General features: G+C 35.3%; 2 protein-coding genes across 3 annotated transcripts; both read left to right on the forward strand.

Annotated features, from left to right (window-relative positions):
- Positions 1 to 3,361: 3,361 nt before the first annotated feature.
- LOC107609027 (SNW/SKI-interacting protein A) lies at positions 3,362 to 7,314 on the forward strand. 2 transcript variants are annotated; one of them, XM_016310844.3, is made up of 3 exons: positions 3,362 to 3,603; positions 3,911 to 5,955; positions 6,387 to 7,314. In XM_016310844.3, the coding sequence occupies exon 2, from the start codon at positions 3,915 to 3,917 to the stop codon at positions 5,730 to 5,732; it is 1,818 nt and encodes a 605-aa protein (XP_016166330.1). In that variant the 5' UTR covers positions 3,362 to 3,603; positions 3,911 to 3,914; the 3' UTR covers positions 5,733 to 5,955; positions 6,387 to 7,314. The 2 variants fall into 2 exon arrangements, with proteins under 2 accessions (XP_016166330.1, XP_016166331.1); XM_016310845.3 differs by having other exon boundaries at positions 3,385 to 3,586.
- Positions 7,315 to 12,899: 5,585 nt separating this feature from the next.
- LOC107607163 (uncharacterized) lies at positions 12,900 to 15,371 on the forward strand. Its single transcript, XM_016309141.1, has 3 exons — positions 12,900 to 14,556; positions 14,657 to 14,746; positions 15,223 to 15,371. Exons 1-3 carry the CDS (start codon positions 12,900 to 12,902, stop codon positions 15,369 to 15,371), a joined length of 1,896 nt encoding a protein of 631 aa, XP_016164627.1.
- Positions 15,372 to 20,676: the final 5,305 nt, after the last annotated feature.

Genomic DNA, 20,676 nt, shown 5'->3' on the forward strand with positions numbered 1-20,676 from the left:
GAACAAAGTTGATATTGTTGGATACACTACCATGTGGCCTACTGATAAGAAGGCAGTCCTGAATGCCTTGGCTAAATACCTTTGTCAACTTTGGCAACCTGGTCTATATGGAGAAGGAGATGCAGTTGAAGGACTCCTGTTTCAAACAGATGTTTCCCCAATAACTCTCCAAGAGTTCCAGTCCAGATTCATAACTTCAGGAATAATCAATCAATTTGGACAATACTCCTTTTATGCTCCAAGAGACTAGTCCAGCACGTCTACACATATTCCAAACAGAAACTCCGAAGAAGATCTGAATTCTGAAGATCTAGATGGAAGAGTATATGCCTTACCACCAAACCCAACTAGAATTGATGCAGGAATACCCAATGATGCTGAAGGCCCAAACTCAGACCCATATGACCCATATCTGCAAGATGCCCAAGACCCGAATGAAGAAAACATTGAAGACCCGTTTGCATATCTGCAAGACCCGGATAGGGATCTTAGAGCTGTCAATTTGGCTTCTGATGACACATCATCTTTCTTAGATGGTGATGGAACTCTTCCAGAAGACTATTTTAAACCATCCCTCTATTAGGACACTATTGTTCCTACTATGTATAATTATGAGTGTGCTGAAATAAAGTGACCTTAGTCACATGTCTAGAAAATGCCAAAAAAAAAAGATAAGGCTTATCCTTATCCTCCAGATGGCATTGTATGATAGGTTTGTCTAGATTTCGTAAGATATCGCTTTTATCCAGAGACCTCTATAAAAGGAGGTGCTCACTTCAGTTGTAATCAGATTTCAAAAAACATTGTAATATATCCACTTTTCCTATCTCACAATATGTTCTAAATTTTCTTTCTCTCTCTGAAAGCTTAGCCAATATTATTTTCTTATTCCTCAATCCAGTGCCATATAGTATGCTCTGAGCCTGCCTCTACAGAGGATCCTGCTCATCAGAAAATGGCATGGATGAGATCCACGGAAATTTCTCAAAGTGGAAAAGGAACTCAATGTTATAATACTAAGTTTCGCTCGGACCATTTAATCTCACTCATTATATTTAATAATTAAAAAATACATAAAAAATTTATTTAAATTTATAATAGATACAAAAGATATTCAACTTTCAATTTTTTTAATTTGACATATATCTTTTATCACTTATTTAAATCTCTTTTTTTAGTGTTTCTTTCCTGATAATATAGATTTTAAACCACCCACTATTAACGATAAATAATTAAAGGTGAATGCTACCATGCCCTCTCTAAAATAAAGGGTAAATTACCCTCTGTGATTTATATAGTGCCTATAATTATAATTAAGTTGAATGTTAACCATAATAATTAGGTATATGTTCTCTACTTTTCTTTCTCTCTCTTGTGATTATTTAAATTTAGTTTAGCACCACCAGTCTATGGTGGTGGTGGTGGCTGTCACCGCTGAAAAAATTTCTTTATGGTGAACTCACAAACCCATCAACAAGGTGCAAGTATGTATTCAGCTCGTTACACGTAGAAACATTTGTACTATCGAGGTACGGAGAATCTCTGCTATATAGGCGCAACTCCTTCCCAACCTCAGCGTACACCCATTGTATGCCTCCTCCACCCTTTTCTGTATGGTGATAACATCCTCGGAGTTCACTATCTGTAAAACTTTTGTCCCATGAAAGTGATTAAATTCTTGTGCTAATTGTCACCTCATCTTGCAAATCCTATTGATCTCCACCTCATCGACAACAATGTCTTTAATCTCATGAGGATCCGAATCTACAATCCCTTGAAACTTGTATTTGACATCATCAACAATGTCTTTAACTGTGTTTATGACTTGAGGATCTAAAGAATCTTTCTAAATGTCTTTATGACTTCTATCATCACGGGCCATAAGCTATCCTTTACCTTTAAGTGCATCAATTGCATTCGTAAAGATCTCTTCCATGTCATAAAACTCATCTGGTGAATCACTTTCAATATATATATTATAAGAGGTAATTTACCCTTTATTTTAGAAAGGGTACGATAGAATTCACCATAATTAAAATATTGAATTAGTTCTTCTTCTAGGTACCTGTTTCAAATTCTTGTAATTCTACATGCTTCCATTTTTCGTAAGACTCCCACTCTCACGTATGTTTCAAATTTTTGTAATTTCACGTATTCTCGTTCTTGGTTCTAGGGGTGTATATGGGGCGGGCCATACCGGGTTTGGCTTAACTCAAACCCGACCCGAAATATAGATCGGGCCTAATTTTTAGACCCTAACCCGATACTAGACCCGATGAAACTTACGCATTTTTGGGCCGGGTAAAAACCGAGTGAAAACCTGGTCTTTAGTATGTAAAAATCACCTAATCTCCAACCATTATTTCACAATTCACATAGTAAAATTTACTTAAAAAAATATAACAAGAACCAACCCTTCGCTATAACCATAATCAATACTAATATTGTCTAATAACACCAAATATTTAAATCAATACAAATAACACAATATTATGCATTAGTCTAAAGTCTTATGCATTTTAAACATAAAACATTAACTTATAATTTTATAATGACTAATAACACAAAATATTAAGATTTACAATATTTAAATTCCACATAAGAATAGCCATTATCCATTACTAATAATACAAAATATTAATTGTGTATGATGACCGGGCCACCGGGTCGAGTTCGGGCCGAAATAATGATCGAGTCTATTTTTGAGACCCTTACTCGACCCTAGACTCAATAAAATCACACTAAATTAGTCCCTAAAGTGTTCGGGGCCGGGACATGTACACCCTTACTTAGTTCTTTTGATGAGTAATAGGCGATTTTAATTTTAATTAAATAATAAAAATAAATTTAAAAAGAAAAATAGAATTTAAAAATTTGAATAGATTATAAAAAAAATTAGTTGTTTAAATATAATAAAAAAGAGGAAGAGTTAATCAACGTAAAATATGGACAACTGCAAGACGTAATGAGAGAGGATTCTCACCCAAACAAAACAAATATCATTTGGTAATATTTCATTCGATCTAAATGATAATAAAATATATTGATTTTTATTTTTTGAATTAACATAAATTAAATTGTTAATATTTTTTTATTAAAAAAATTTATTTTTATAGTTATAAAAAGTATATTTTTATATTTACAAATACTCATATCTTATTATAAATTAATTATGAATATATTTTATTTACTGTATAGACGAGATAGGTGGAGTACACCAATTTTTTAAAAATTTTTGTCTTATCTCATTTACTGTTTAAATAAGATATACTCATAATTAATTTGTTTACACAATAAATAATATAAGTAATAAGATGTAAAAATATAAATAGTGTTTAAATTAAATAAAATATTTATTTGAAAAAAATCTTTTTACGAACCCCCAATGTTCGAACAAATAATAATGAGGGAATCCCTAATTCATTAGCCACCTGCGCTGCAACGTTCTCTCCGGCGATTAGAGTTCCAGCCACCTGCGCGCCGTGTAGCCACTTGTTTGCTTCCCTACTCGCTCGTGTTCGTGAACCTGCCCCTGTTCGCGTCGCTGCTCGTATCCGGCGTCCCTGTTGCTTGCTGATTTTGTGTTGTGCGTCCCTGTTCTCGGTGGGGGTTTTTTATTTTGATTCTGAGTTAATATTAATGACTTTAGGGTTCTGATTTTGTTTTGATTTGAGTTAATATTAATGAATATCCATCAATTTTTTCTGATTTAGTGATTGGTTTTTTTGGGTGGAAATTCAATTGCAATTAACTTTATGTTGAGTTGATAGCGATAGATAACAATTTAGTCACACCTGATAAATTATTTAACAATTTTTAATTATCACCTGCGTTTTCACCTTGTTTTAGTTTCTCATGTTTGGATCTGAATTTTAAAATTGATTATTTTGTGGTAATTTTTCTGCCTTAGAATTATGTCGGCTTTGAAAGAGCTTCTTCCTCCAGCAAAATCATCCTCAACAACTTACTATGATCACAGTAACGATCCATGGTTCAAGAAGAGATTCTCCTCTTCATCCGAGGAGGAAAAATCCACTGCCATCATACACAAGCCAGTGCCCCCTTATATGAAACGTGCCGGTTTTGTTCCTCGCAAGGTGGAGGATTTTGGGGATGGTGGTGCCTTTCCTGAGATCCATGTTGCTCAGTACCCACTTGACATGGGAAGGAACAAATCCTCAAAGCCGGGTTCAAAGATCCTTCCAGTGACAGTTGATGCTCATGGGAATGTTGCATATGATGCAATAGTGAAGCAGAACGAGAATGCTAAGAAGATTGTATACACGCAACAGAAGGATCTCATACCAAAGATCCTGAAGAATGATGAGGACAGTGACATGGAAGATGATGAGGATGAGCAGAAGGAGATTGAGGAGACAACTCAGGAGACTAAGGCTGCACTTGAGAAGATAGTTAATGTGAGATTGAGTGCAGCACAGCCGAAAAATGTCCCCAAGCAGTCATCAGATACAAAGTATATTAAGTATAAGCCTTCCCAGCAGAATGCAGCTTTCAATTCCGGGGCGAAAGAGAGGGTTATTAGAATGGTTGAGATGCCAGTTGATCCATTGGAGCCTCCAAAATTCAAGCATAAGCGTGTTCCCAAGGCTTCCGGCTCCCCTCCGGTGCCAGTGATGCATTCCCCTCCGAGGCCAGTTACTGTGAAAGACCAGCAGGATTGGAAGATACCTCCTTGTATTTCTAATTGGAAGAATCCAAAAGGTTACACTATCCCTCTTGACAAGCGTCTTGCTGCCGATGGGAGAGGTCTTCAGGATGTTCAGATCAATGATAATTTTGCAAAGCTTTCGGAGGCATTATATGTTGCAGAGCAGAAGGCTAGAGAAGCAGTTGCAATGAGGTCCAAGGTTCAGAAGGAGATGCTTCTAAAGGAAAAGGAAAGGAAAGAACAGGAGCTGAGAGCTTTGGCTCAGAAAGCTCGTTCCGAGAGAACTGGTGTAGCCCCTCCAGCTGCTATTCCTGTTCCATCTGAGAGGAGCATCATGGATGATGCTGACATGGCAGTTGATTATGAGCAACCACATGAACATGAAAGGGAGAAGAACTATCCAAAGGAGACAAGAGAGGAAAGGGAGGAGCGGTTGCATAGGGAGAAAATTCGTGAGGAACGGCGAAGAGAAAGGGAGAGGGAGAGAAGATTAGAGGCTAAGGATGCTGCTATGGGAAAGAAAAGCAAGCTCACAAGAGACAGGGATCGTGATATAAGTGAGAAAGTTGCTCTTGGTATGGCTTCTACTAAGCCGGGTACTGAGGTCATGTATGATGAGAGGCTATTCAACCAGGAGAAAGGAATATCATCTGGGTTTGCCACTGATGATCAGTACAATGTTTATGACAAAGGCTTGTTCACTGCACAGCCAACACTCTCAACCCTCTATAGGCCAAAGAAGGATGTTGATAATGAGGTTTATGGTGGTGCAGACGAGCAGTTAGAGAAGATTAGGAAGACCGATCGCTTCAAGCCTGACAGAGGGTTTGTGGGGACTTCTGAAAGGCCAGGTCCAAGGGACAGGCCAGTTGAATTTGAGAATCAAGATGAAGCTGATCCATTTGGTCTGGATCAGTTCTTGACTGATGTTAAGAGTGGTAAGAAAGCCATGGAAAATGTTGGTAGCGGAGGAACATTGAGAGCAAGTGCTGGATCTTCTATGCGGGATGGTTATGAGGGAGGTTCTGGTAGGACTCGCATTGGATTTGAAAGAGGGCACTAAGTAGCTCAGTATCAAATGAGGTCAATTTCTGATGGCTGGTCGTCACTTTACGGAATACAAATGGTGGTTTAGGTTGTGTTAAAACTTGGAATTTTCTTGACACCCCCTTGTTTGGGGGGAATGAAGTGTTTCTGTACTCTGGTCCTAAATTGTGTATGGCTTTTGATCAAGTTATATGTTGAATGAATTGGAATGTTTTAAAGTATATCTTTGCCTATTGGTGGTAAGTAGTCTCTTACTAACTGCACCCCTTTATTTACAGTTTCATAAAATATATTTCCAGATAAAAAAATCTCTTAATATGTAATGGATGGAAAGTTTTTCCATTGGATGGTTCAAGTGTCAACATTGGATTGGCCACTGAATAGCAAATTTCTCACCACTTGGATATCCATTACATATTTTACATGGCCATAGTATCTACTGTCATGCTATGAGAGTATTGAAATCACTTTCCATGTTTTAGTAGAAGAAAAGCATACTATACATACATAAGCCACATTGGAAGTGCGTTATTGAAAGTCGTTTTATGGCAACCAACAGCAATACACATGCGTTTTAATATACTTTGCATATATATCATGGAATCATGTTTATGTCCTTTCCCATCATTCAAAAGTTTTGAACAAGTGTGTGCTTTTAACTTTTGAATAGGTAGTGATAAATGGAGCAGCCAAGAAGACAAGACAAGCGGTAGTGGCAGCTATGACTGATCCCAAGCGAAAGTTGAAATTGAAGCAAATTATTCTGGGTCTTCAAAAGTAAGTTTTATGAAGGTAATGACCTTTAAGCAAATTCAGACTGATGAGATTTGCTCTTGCCTTTTAACTAAAGATCTTTGTTGGATGCTTATATATATTCTCGGACTGCATCCATTTCTTTATTCTTATTTGTTTCTCTTGTCTGTTACTAATGACATTACAAAGGCAATATTTGAAGAGTGATTTGAGAGGTACTAATATAATAGTTTTGAAAATGAGATCAGTTTTTCCTGTGAGAATAGTGGTTGAAAGAGTAGATATGGGTGAAATGATGCAAGTGCAATTTGGTTTAAAATATGGAGGAGTTGCTGAAGTGCAAGGAAGAACTCCTTTTGAGGTTATGCCCGGTCTTACTCCATTTTTGGACTGCATCTTTCATGATGTAGGCTACTTTCCTACTGAATGCAGGAATTTTTTTATAACTTGGAAGAGCTGTTGTTTTTTTGTTTTTTTTTTTATGTTTGAATGTCTTCATTTGTTATTGACATGTACTCTGACCGTTGTTGCATAGATAGGATTGAGATGGTAATGCTAGAATATTCATGGTATGTACTTTTGGACTTTTCCATTTGGAAGAACTTTGTTATATATGGGAGAAGAATCAAGGAAGTCAAGAGCTTAGTTCTAATGTGATTTGTAACTTGTAATACACTGTTAGGGTAATGAGCTTTGGTTCACAGGATATTTAGATTTGGTGGCTATATTTTTGTAGAGAGTCGCATGGTGAAGTAGCTTCCTGTAGCTAAAGATGATGATCACCGAACGTTTGTATTAACTTTCTTATTAATAATTAAATGAAAGATAATCTACATTATGGTGTCTATATTTTGTAATTTTGTGTACAAGTTATTACCCATCATAGTTTTTGATTGCGGATGGCGGCTCATGGTGGTGAGACAAAAATCCCCCATAAAATAATAGCGGATGACAACGTGAAAAATGACGGATTACCTAAAAAATGCATATATATGTACAGAAAAACATACAGAAAAATTACAAATATGATAAACTATAAAATCTAATCTATATAATCATTTTTCTAGTTATAAGACATCCAATTAATTCGACAAATATAATAACAAGTTTAGCAAATAAATATAAGACAGAAAAATAAAAACTAAAAACTTAAAAGAAAGACTAAAGTAATTGTGTCATCGTGTCTTTAAACTAACATGATGGAATAAATCATCTAAATTTTAGCCCTTATCAACTTTATCCGGATTAACACGATTATTATTACAATTGTTCTCCACATACAAGTGTTTTTTTATATAAGTCATTTATATTCACTCGCATCTCCAAAAATGCGTATTTACTGCACGTTCTTCTTCTTCTTTTTGTTATTGCAGGTTCTTTTTCGTTATTTTTCTTTTTTGTTATCGTCGTCATCAACACCACCTCTTTTTCCTTCTTTTTTCATTGGAATTTCTTCTCCTCCTTTCTTTTTCTCTTTCTCCTCCATCATCAGTTATCTCGTTATTGAAGATAATGAATAATTCAGGTTCAGTTTGTTAATTGAATCGGAACGAAATTGATTATTGTTTTGAATCCAATCAAGTGGTTGAGCTGTGGTTCAATTCAGAAGAAAAAATATAGCATTAGAGGAAATATTTTTCTGTATTTGCAGCAAATTTGGGTATAACACGAAGATATTTGGGTGTATTTTAAGGAATTTTGGGTGTATTTTTATTCTGATAAGTTCTGCATAATTCAAAACTCTTCATCTTCCTCCTTTTCATCTTCTACTGCTTTTTTTTTTCATCATCATCACCATCTTTTTCTTCTTTTTTTCTTATTCATTTTTTTCTTTTTGTTTTACCTTCTCAAATTTCTTCTTGTTTTACTCTCTTAACAAGAATAAAAACAAAAAAGTCAAGCAAAGAAAAAGAAGAAACACATAATGCTGCAAAATTACTTGAAAGTGAGTGAACTTACATTCATTTAACTACAAGAAAGAAAGAAATAAGGGAAAAAAAAGAAAAAAATGCAGTATTAGAGCAAACAATTTTCTGTATTTGCAGTAAATTTGTGTGTAACACGAAGATATTTCGGTGTATTTTAAGGAATTTTGGGTGTATTTTTATTCTGATAAGTTCTACATAATTCAAAACTCTTTCTCTTCCTCCTCCTCATCTTCTGCTGTTTCTTTTTTTTTCATCATCATCAGCATTTTCTTCTTGTTTTTCTTATTCATCTTTTCCTTTTTGTTTTACCTTCTCAAATTTCTTCTTATTTTACTCTTTTAACAATAATAAAAACAAAAAAATTAAACAAAGAAGAAGAAACACCCAATACTGCAAAATTACTTGGAAGAGGATGAACTTATATTCATTTAACTAAAAGAAAGAAAGAAATAAGGAAAAAAAGAAGAAAAAAATGCAGCATTAGAGGAAATATTTTTCTGTATTTGCAGCAAATTTGGGTGTAACACGAAGATATTTGGGTGTATTTTAAGGAAATTTGGGTGTATTTTTATTTTGATAAGTTCTACATAATTCAAAACTCTTTCTCTTCCTCCTCCTCATCTTCTACTTCTTCTTCTTCCTCATCTTCTTATTTCGTTTTCTTATAATTCTTCTTGGGAGAAAAAATCAAACAAAGAAAAAAAAAATACATAACGTTGCAAAATCAATAAAAAGAGGAGGAGAAAAAAATGCAGCAACAACAATAGTAATAAAAAAATGACGATAAAGATGAAACACACGAAGAAACAGGAGGAGAAACGCAAAGAAGAAGAAGAAGAAGGAAGAGGAGGAGGAGGAGAAGGAAGATCGTGAAGAAGAAGAAGCGTCTTTCCATAATGGTGAGTGAGAGCGCGCTTTGGAAACGGTTGAGTGATGCACGTGTTATCACGCTTCAGTGGGTGAATGTAGTTTTTGTTAGGTTTGACCCAACTTGTAAGACATGTAAGCCAAAAAGACTTGTATGTGTAGCAAAACTCTTATTATCATGCCCATCATCATCATCTGATTCAGTATCATTAGAATCAAGGGTTGGTCTGGAAGTTGACATAGTTAACTGAACTGAATGGAAAAAAAATTAGAGGAAGAGATGTTTATGACAGTGAATTAAATGGAGAAAAAAAAAAAGAACGTATGTAACTACGAATCAGAGAAAGACGGAAGTGGGGTGATGAGTGGCGACAACGACTAGCGGCGACGACGACGACGACGACGACGACGACGACGGGGGCGGCAAATGGCGATGGGTAGCAGCGAAGATCGGCAGCGATGGGAGGCACAGAGAAGAGAGAACAAAGACAGAGAGACGTTTTTTACATGAATAAGAGAAGAGAAGTTTTTGAATAACACTGACTGATTAGGGTTACATTGTATCACTTAGGGTTTCCTAATTTATCCAATTACTCTCAGATTTTTTTTTAAATCCCAAAAAACCAGCCATTTTTGCCATTTTCATGGCGTTCCGCCATGGCACCACCGCAATTGCAGCCGCCTTTTCATCCGCCGTGAAAACCACGTCGCGGTGGCCTCTGTATGGTAACGAGGCCAAATTCTGCCACGCCATACCATTATGGCGCCGCCATATCCGATATTTCAAAACACTGTTACCCATGCTTTTGGTGCTGCAGCTGCACATAACAGAAGAGGTGATTTAGGAAGCTTGCTAAATTTCTGCAATTGTCAAGGAGGCCCCTAACAGATCGCTCCCTTCCTTCTTCGATCAAAGCACCTGTTCCGTTACGTAATGTCTCTTCTCTGGTTCTCCCTGTAAAACCAACCTTAATATATTTGGGCTGAAAGAATCACAACTAGTAAGATACGTAGAGGATTCTGGGTCAATACAAAAACAATTGGGAAAGTCTAGAATTAGGATAGAAAAATTTATAAAAGATTTGAGACACGAGGAAAATTTGTCAAACATGAGGATCTGAATTTGATATTAGATTGCAGATGTTGGCCGCTAATATCATCAAGTAATTTCAGAATTTGCTTAATGATTGTTTAATTAGGGGTTTTTACTTAAAAATTAGGCTGGACGTTGGATTGGATGAAGATTCAGGTTCAGTTTTTTTTATGTGAAGTTGATAGTTAAAAACTATTAAATGATTTAATATATTTGACTAAATTATTATGTAATAATTTTTAACTATTAACTTTACAAAAAAATAACAGGACGTGAATTTTCACCATTAGATTGGTCCGCCAAGATTTGTTTTCCTTCTCGCGGGCTGAATACGTATATTGCAATAAAGTATCGTTGTCTAGTTAAAAAGGTGTTAAACATATATAATTTTAAGCTGAACATAAATTAAATATAATTATAAATACGGGTGAATTTTATAGTGCCACTCACAAATTGGTGGCATCGTGGCTTCTTGCTAGTTTATGATGCACCAGCAATTTTGTAGTGACTAAAATGTGAAATTGTATGTTTAATTATTTTTTAGCTAAAATTGTGATAAGAATTTTATTTTAGCAAGAGAAATAAACATAACTCTAATCTCTTTGGACGTCTAACCCCTGTCATTGCTCACCCTTTGTTTGATTGCATTTTTGTTTATCTTGTTTTGCTTAGCCAGAAATTTTGTTTATTTGGATGTAGATTAGAATGAATTATTTGTTTAAAAAATTATTTCATTCTAAAGTATTTGTTTAACATTTGTTACAAATGAAAGCTTGAATCAAGCTTCAATGGTGGAACCTACACCTTGTTATTGTTGCTCAGAAAAAACTCAAAAAAAGTTTTGGTCGAAATACATTTGAAGAGTATATGAGTTTCATACAGTATTTAGAGGCAAATCCATAATCACCAAGAACATGGAAAATTATGGCTAAATGAAGGAGATATGGATGTTGGTCCGTTTTTTATTGGGTGGGTCAAAAATCAAATCTAATCACCCATCCAAAGGTTGAAGATGATGCTGCTATTGTGTGGATTCCAGTCACGAGCAACAGCGTGTCGAGCACGCAGATATCCATTCTAAGTTCGATATTTAGACTTTTTTGCCAAAATTAAATCCTAAATTATTAGTGAAATTTATTTAATTTTTTCAAATAGCAAATATATGTCTTTGGGTATTTTAATGTTTTAAAATTGGTTAAAATTATACAATACTGTTTCGAGTGTTACCTGAAATTGTGATTTGCACCTGAACGTGAAGTCTAAGTTCCTTTTGAGGTTGTGTCCGACACTTCCTGGTGCTAAGGTGCTGCCGTCTGACGTCTTGGTGAAGGTGGGGGTGGTACCTGCAAAGAAATCGGCCATAGATGTCTGATTTCAAGGTTGTTTGCTCAACCTCCAGCTCCGACTTAGACTCCTTCAAGCTGGCAACTTTAACCTCTTGTTAAGTTTCTGTTTGAATTTGAATGATTTCTTTTACTTGATAGTCTTTTTAAATGATTTTGACTTGAAAAACTAAACTAATTTTGACTTGAGAATACACATACTACCATAGTTGTAAGAATCGGACCGGACCGATCGATTCGGTCGGAAAACCGGTGAACTGGACCCTTGACCGGTCCGATTGATCAATATGACCGGACAAGAAACAGAACTGTTGGTAACTGGGTTGAACCGGTCGATTCTGATGAAAATCAGAGGACCGATGGTTTTTGTTCAACCGGCAGGTTCGGAAGTTTTTTTTTTTAATTCACTTGCCAAAACGACGTCGTTTTGGTTTAAAAAAAAAAGAGACTCGAATAACCCTCCAATCCCTGTTTCCCCAACCCTAATCCCCTAACGAGTAACCACAATGACTAACCCTCCCCCTCACCTCCTCACCTCGTGACCTCACTTCACTCTGTCACTCACCGCGACACCCATTCTGAAGTCTCAAGGAACAGAACAGAATCACTGCTCCGCTTCGTCTCACCTTGGTCCCTGTCTCTCATATTTATCGTCGCCGTCGCCGCGCCGTCGCCGTCGTGTTCGTCCTCTGCTCTGTCAAACAGGTTAGTTGAACATGTTGTTCTCCTCTGTTCTATTCTGTTCTTCCAATGCTTGTTGAATATGCTTGTTAAAAACTTGAAATGATGAAGCTGTTATGAATAATGTTATGTTGTTCTGTTCTGTTATGAAAACTTAAAATTTTTGGGATAATAGGTAAAATTTCTGTTGTTGAAATAGCTGCTTGTTGAAATAGGTGATGTTGAAGTAATTGTTTAGTATGAAACTATGAATCTGCTTGTTCTGTGAATTTAAGATTGTTGTCTTGCTGAATAGGGAATAGGAAATAGGGAATTTAGGGTTGCTGTTGTTTTATACTTTTACTACTCCATATTGTTTTAGAATGGCTTCTGCGAATACACCATCAGAAACACCATCTTCGCAAGAATAAGGATCAACTCTTGATGCATCAATTGGAACCCAAAAAAACAATAATAGAGCAAAAACTAATCCTGCATGGGGTCATTGTAAACAAGTTGTGGAATCTGAAAAAACCATTATGTTATGCATATATTGTGAGAAGCTTATTAGGGGTGGAGGAATTCATCGATTTAAGACTCATTTGGCTGGAAAAGAAAGAGATATTGAGTCATGTCGAAACGTGTCAGCTGCAGTGAGACACCAATTCCATCAAAGCATTGAAGAGCTTCGAAGCAGGAAACGAAAAGCTCATGAACAATATGCAGAAAGTTATAATTCTTGTGATGAAGTTGAAAAAGAATTTGACGAGATCGAACGTAATGAGATACAACAACAACAAAAATCCGGAGTTCCAGCACCTAGCTCTAGAAAAGGAAAACAAGTCAAAGGATTACAATCATATTTTCCATCGGCAACAACACCCGGAGCTCAACCAACTATCAAAAGCATTCTTCAAAGCAAAGAAATTGGGGAGAAGTGTGATATTGCTATTGCAAAATGGATGATGGATGCCTCTATTCCATTTAATGCGGTTAATTCAGCTTATTATCAGCCAATGATTGATGCTATTGCAAGCATGGGTACAGGGTATAAAGGGCTAAATTATCCAAGAGTCCGTGGGTATTTGTTGAGTAAATTGGTCGAGGATGTGAGGAAAATGATTGATGGTTATCGTGAGATTTGGAAACAAACTAGATGTACTATTATGGCCGATGGATGGACTGATCGTTGTAGGCGTACTTTGATTAATTTTTTAGTTTATTGTCCTAAAGGAACTGTTTTTCTAAAGTCAGTTGATGCTTCTAATGTCTCAAAAACTGTTGATGCTTTGTTTAAGTTGTTTAGGGATGTTGTATTGTTTGTTGGTCCTAAGAATATTGTGGATATTATAACAGACAATGTTGCAAACTATGTTGCTATGGGAAGGTTGTTGGAGGCTGAGTTTCCTAAATTGTATTGGTTCCCTTGTGCAGCTCATTGTGTTAATATGATGTTTCAAGATATTGGGAAGTTACAAAAAGTGAGTGAAACTGTGTCACAAGCTTCAATGATCACCAAGTATATCTATAATCATTTCTATCTACTATTCTTGATGAGAAAGTTTGAACGTGGGAGGGAAATACTTCATTCGGCTCCAACTCGGTTTGACACTAATTTCATTGCTTTGCAAAGTGTTTTGGCTCAAAAGGATCCTTTGAGATCTATGGTGACCTCTAAAGAATGGACAAGCTCAGCTTACTACAAAGAAGCCAAAGCTAAGAAATTTGTGGATCAAGTCTTAGATTCTAAATTTTGGAGTCAATGCACTGATATTATTAAGCTTACTGAGCCACTTGTTTGTGTTTTACGTATTATGGATAGTGAAGACAGAGCTGCCATGGATTTTCTTTATCAAGCTATTTATAAGGCTAGAGGAGAAATGGTGAAGAGGTTTCAAAAAAGAAAGAAGGTTGTTGATCCTTATTTGAAGATTTTAGATACTTGTTGGGATGCACAACTTAAGAAAAATCTTCATGCCGCTGGTTATTGGTTAAATCCAGCTTTTCGATTTAATGCTGAAGAATTTGAAAAGCACAGACAAACGACTTCTGACTTGTTGGATGTCATTGAGAAATATTCTTATGGTGATCCTGATTTGAATTCTAAGCTGACAAGTGAGATGAGGATCTTTAAGAATGCTGAACAAGATTTTGGAAGACCGTCTGCAATACGTGAACGCAGCACTGTTATGCTAGGTGAATTTCTTCATAAATTTGGTCTTCTACGATTGTGATGTATTTATGATTTGATATTTATGATTGTGATAAATTAGTTTTTTTTGTTTTTTATATTAAGATCAATGGTGGAAATCTTATGGTTGTGGAGCGCCAAATTTGCAAAAGATGGTGATTCGTATTTTAAGCCAAACTTGTAGTTCTTCAGGCTGTGAGCGTAACTGGAGTATTTTTGAACACATTCATCAAAGAAGAGGAATCGGTTAAAGCATCAAAAACTTAATGATCTTGTTTATGTTCATTACAACTTAAAGTTACAACAAAGGTACTTTCTTGATTATTTTAAGTTGAAAGCATTATTTTAAAATTTTAATCATCACAAGAGTAACGAAGTATATTGATAACATAGGAATGAAATGAGAAAGAAAGTTTATGATGAAATTTGTCTTGATGAATTTGATGATCATTCGTAATGGATATTGGAAGATTCACCACCATTTTTAACTCTTGAAGAAGTTGATGCTTTATGAAATGATCTTGCAAATATGTCTCTTCAATCACTTTTAGATGATTTAGGTATGCTTTTATTTATTTATGTATTATGATCAACTATGATTTTGGTATGCTTTATAACATGTTTTATATTATTTTTTATCTTAATTTGTGAAACATTATCTATAATGCTAGATCAATTGGATTTGGAAGATGATCGGGATGATGATGGAGCTAATAATTCTATGGAAAATGCAAATCAAAATGAAACCAATCAGGATGTAGCTCCACATTTATCAGATGAAGAACAATTTTCCGACTTCGAGATCACTCCTTGGATATAGTTTATGAATTGTTATTCTTATTGTGTCTAATTAAGATACTATTGTAGTAGTACTAACTAATTTCATGTCTATCTTTGTATTAGTTATCTTTAGACTTTGAAACTTGGTTGTTTTTAAAATGTTGGTGAAGAACTAAAGATATGTATTTTGAATTTTTTAAGTTTATGACTATTTTTAGTATTTTATATTTTTTATTTACTTGAAACTGGTTTTACCGGTTCAACTAGTAATTTATTGGCTGAACCAATAAACTAGTAAACCAGTAATCTAACCGGTTTAATCACCAGTTCCATTTTTACAACTATGCATGCTACTTTATCTTCTTATAGTAATCTTTGTTTGCTATATATTAAGCCAAAGCTAGAAGTTGGAGGTTTTTGTTTTGCTGCTATTATTAAAAATATATGTATTTTCAGTTCACTTGATTACTACTTGAGGCCCTAAAACTTTTCGTGCATTTAAATATTCGGCAAGATATAGATTTTTAATTGTTGGTCTTTATGTTTCCTTTTGTGAAATCATAATGCAGGTACAATGATGATTTAAAATCAGGTTCTCTTTAAGTTCAAATGTTATTAGCTCAATGAACTTATCAAGCTAAAAATTTAATTTAGTTCTCAATGAATAAAGCTCCTTCCACTGGAATAATATATTCGCTTTATTTATTTCCTTGTCTCTTTTTATTTTGAAAAAAAAAATAATTTGTATATACACAACTACTTGAGAAAAAAAAATTCACAAAACTACTGTGATTGCCATGAAATTATCATTTGAAAGAGGTAATTATAATTTTCTTAAAGTATCTTTTACAATACTATTTAAGTATTTTTATAATATCTAATTTTCACATGCAAGAATAATTTTCTTGCCTTTAGAATATATAGATTTTTAATGAATAAATTTTTTAAAATTTCTATTTGTAGTCCTTTTTAGTCATGTCAATCGATAAATCATGGATCGTAAAACCACGAACCACGCATGAATATAAAAATGGTTTAAACAAGTTTTTCGATTTTGCTTTTGAGCATCGATCTTTCAAGGGTCATCAAATTAAATATCCTTATCCGGAGTGTAGTTTTGGCAAGTGGCAAACAAGAGAAAAGGTTTTTGAACATTTAATAGTCAAGACATTTTTAGAAAACTACAAAGTTTGGTATTGGCATGGTGAAGAAGCAGTTGGAATTCGGTCACAAATTCATCAAACTAGTCATATTATACAAGATGATTCGGCATCTCAGCATCCAATGGTAACAATGCTCAATGATGCATTAGGAGTCGCTGGACCTGACTTGAATGAACCTACTCATTCTTCTAAACCTATAGATAGAGATGGAGACAATGCAGAAGATGAGGATGGAACTCAAAATGAAGAGCACAATGGAGAAAATGCAGAATTTTACAAGTTGTTGGAAGATGGTAATAAACAATTATATGAAAGGTGCATAAAATATTCGAAATTGTTTTTCTTAATTACTATGTATCACATAAAGTGTTTATACAGAATAAGCGACAAATTCATGACTGAAATCCTCAAGTTAATAAAAGATGCTTTTGGAAATGCGAAGATTTCAAACACATTCTATGAGGCAAAAAAAAAAAAAACCATAAATAAACTAGGGCTCAATTATAAAAAGATACTTGCTTGTCCTAATGATTGCATGTTATATTGGGAGAAAGATGAAGATTTACAAGAATGCAAAAGACGCAAGACAAGCAGGTGGAGTTATATGCCGAATATATCTAACTTTTTCTTCACAGACGCATATATCTACTCTCCCAAATTTTTGTTATGAGTGAAAATCATTCATAAAATGGTACTTAAAACCAGGGGGGAGGGGATACTCTTTCACACATATATCCCTTTATTTGTAATGTTGCTGGTGTGATGTTTATATGTGTTAGGGATGTCAGTGTTTGATAAACCCATATTTTATGATATAATTTGTGTTCAAATTGAGTGTTTCTATCAATTCTTCACCCACTTATTCATGTAAATTGCATGGTTTTACTTTTCCTTTCTTATTTTATGATATATGTGAAAAACATGTTTCCTATGCTTTAAAAATATTAATTTTGATTACCCTTTACTATCATTCAATGCCGTGATTTGTGTGTTAAGTATTTTCAGGTCTCATAGGGCAGGAATGGCTTAAGGGACAGAAAAGAAACATACAAAAATGGAAGGAAAGCACAAAAATGGAGTTTTGAAGAAAAGGCAGCGACGCGAACGCATGGACGACGCGAACGCATGCCTAGCGCAAAAATGCAGCGACGTGAACGCGTGGACGATGCGGATGCGCTCCTTGAGCAGAACGCAAATGACACGTACGCGTGACAAGGAAAACTCCCAGATGACGCGAACGCGTGACCCACGCGAACGTGTGATAGACGCCACGTACAGGAATCTGCAGAAAACGCCCCCAGCGATTTCTGGACCCTTTTTTTTGGCCCAAATCCAAACCAGAAACACAGAATATAAGCCAGAGAATAGAGGAATCAAAGGATATACGTAGAACAACCTAGTAAAACATACACATTCACAATTATTAGGATTTAGATGTAGTTTTAGGGAGAGAGAGAGGCTCTCTCCTATCTCTTAGGATTTAGGATTAGAATTTCTCTTATTTTAGGATTATTTCTCTTCAATCACAAGTTCAATATTCCTTTAATTTATTTTCTACTTTTATTTATTCCACTATTTTAATTGTCATTTATCTTTTCAATTTAGCTTATGAACCATTCATGTTATGATTTTCTTAATTAATATATTTTGAGGTATTTCAGATTTTATTTTGCTTTAATTTATTTATGAATGATTTCAATTCAAATTAGATTTATTTTCCCCTTTTGGCCTTGGTTAAGTAATTTATAACACTTGAGTTATCAACTCAGCTGTTGATTCAAATTGGAATTCTTTGCTGGTTAATTTGCACCCCAATAACTCTAGTCTCTCCATAGGAATTGACTAGGACCTGAGGATCAAATTAATTTGTCCACTTGACTTTTCTTTATTTAGTAAGGGTTAATTAAAAGTGGGAGCAGAATCCAATTCTCATCACACCTGATAAGGATAACTAGGATAGGACTTCAAGTTCTTATACCTTGCCAAGAGATTTTATTATTATTAATTTATTTTTCTTGTCATTTAAATTACTTATTCCTTATTTTAAAAAACCCAAAAACATATCTTTTTACATAACCAATAATAAATCACACCTCCCTGCAATTCTTTGAGAAGATGACCCGAGGTTTAAATACTTCGGTTATAAATTTTATTGGGTTTTGTTACTTGTGACAACAAAACTTTTGTACGAAAGGATTTTTGTTGGTTTAGAAACTATACTAATAGCCGATTATAATTTTATAAAATTTCTTTACTAAACAGAAATCAGTTCGTCAAAATGGCGCCGTTGCCGGGGAATTACAAATGTGTGCCTTATTATTGGTTATTGTAAATATTTTCTTTTACCTGTTTATTTGTTTTTATTTTTGTTTTTAATTTTTATTTGTCACTATGAATTCTCACCCCTATCGCTTTGAGTTTGGTTCCAATGCTGTTGCAAGGAATGGAAGTTATAACAGGAACATGTATCAGGGTCAAAACAATCAGAGATGGAAGGAGTCACGAGGATCTGATCAACCATTTGAGCAACAACACCCTCGAAACTACCATGGACGATGACCATTCAACAATGCATGTCGAGACAATAGTTATGGTGGACCCTTTCGTGATAACCATCACCCACCATATTACTATAGTCAGAAACCATTCCGAGGTGCATACCAAGATGATAGATATGGTGGAACCACTTGTAATTACCGACAAGCCCTGCCATATGCCTATGAACCACCTCCTCAATGCAGCTTTGAACCACCACACTCACAAGCCGACTACCACCATTCACCTCCATATGACCCTAACCTTTATCCACCCCAATTCCAACCCAATTACTCCCAAGAACCACCACCTCCCTATGTACCATGTCCATATCCTTCACCCCAAGAAACAAGGGAGCAACTCAAGGAAACATTTGAAAAATTTCATGCCATACTTCACTAATTGAATCAAGCGATAAATAGACTACCTTCCCGACGTTCGGACACTCAAGGAATCCCATGGCTTCATGTGGGCAATCTAACGAAGAACGCAGCATGAAGGAGATACTAGAAACCCCAATGGACAGTAAAGAGCATGATTTTGTACTGGAACAAGTGGAGGAAGCTGAAATTATCAAAGAAGAAGAATTGGTTGAAGACTTAGGAGACGCTGAACCTCCATGGGAATCCAGAATTGTGGAGAATTCCGTCAAGAAATTTACAATTGATGCTAAGGAGGATAGTGCACAACCTCCAAAGCAGGAATCTTATGAAGAACTGGACAGAATAACTCAACAAGCAAGTTTCCTTGATAATGATAATCCCGAACCAAGTTCTCCTACTAATGAACTTGCATACGCAAGTGAACTCTTTGAGATGGGAGAATCTTCCCCAAGTAAATACGGAGATGATGCGGAGGTAGATTTTTCGCAACCTCCAACTTATGACTTGAGTGATGAGGAAGATATCGAAGACTTGGATCAAGATGTGGTTGAAACCGAAGAAGTCTACAATGAAGTGGAAGAATTCACAGAAGAACACAAGGGAGAAGAGCTTGCAAAACCACTGGAAACACCTATCCCAAGGCCATTACCACCCAATACTAAATTTAAGTGGGTAAAATCCTTAGCTTTTATCTTTACTTTTCCACTTGAATATGGTTTGCTTGAAACAGATGGTCAGCTTAGGGCTCTTTGCGGCTTTAAGAGTAAAAGGGAAATGGTTCGTACTCAGAGCTGGTATGCAAGATTCAATAAGGTTCCACGCTTCAATTTGAAGTGCAAGAGTTGGTATCGAATTCAATTGAATGGGTCTCGGAAAATGTTTTGTCATCTTGGTGAGAATGCAACTTCCAAACCGCTCGGCTGGAAAAGTAAAAATTGAGACAAAGGTGGATGTAAAAGCAAGGTTTGGGATCCTGGAATCTATTCTGTCATTCAACATCTCGGGAACCTGAGAACCTGTTTGAATTTACTCAAGGGCTTTACATGCCTAGTTTGGGACCCCAGAGGCTGTTGGCATTCCAAACAGTGGTGGAGATTTTTGGATGAATTCAAGCACAAGCCACCATAACAAAGGACTCCCCAAATGTCCAACTTAAGGACTCTAACTAAAAGTGCTAGGTGGGAGACAACCCACCATGGTATGATCGTTCCTTTTTTTTTCAATTTTATTTCGTTTTGTTTATTTTTATTTTATTTTATTTTCA

Source organism: Arachis ipaensis, chromosome B7, assembly GCF_059453495.1.
Source record: "Arachis ipaensis isolate K30076 ecotype BB chromosome B7, ASM5945349v1, whole genome shotgun sequence".
In the NCBI taxonomy this organism is placed as follows: domain Eukaryota; kingdom Viridiplantae; phylum Streptophyta; class Magnoliopsida; order Fabales; family Fabaceae; genus Arachis; species Arachis ipaensis.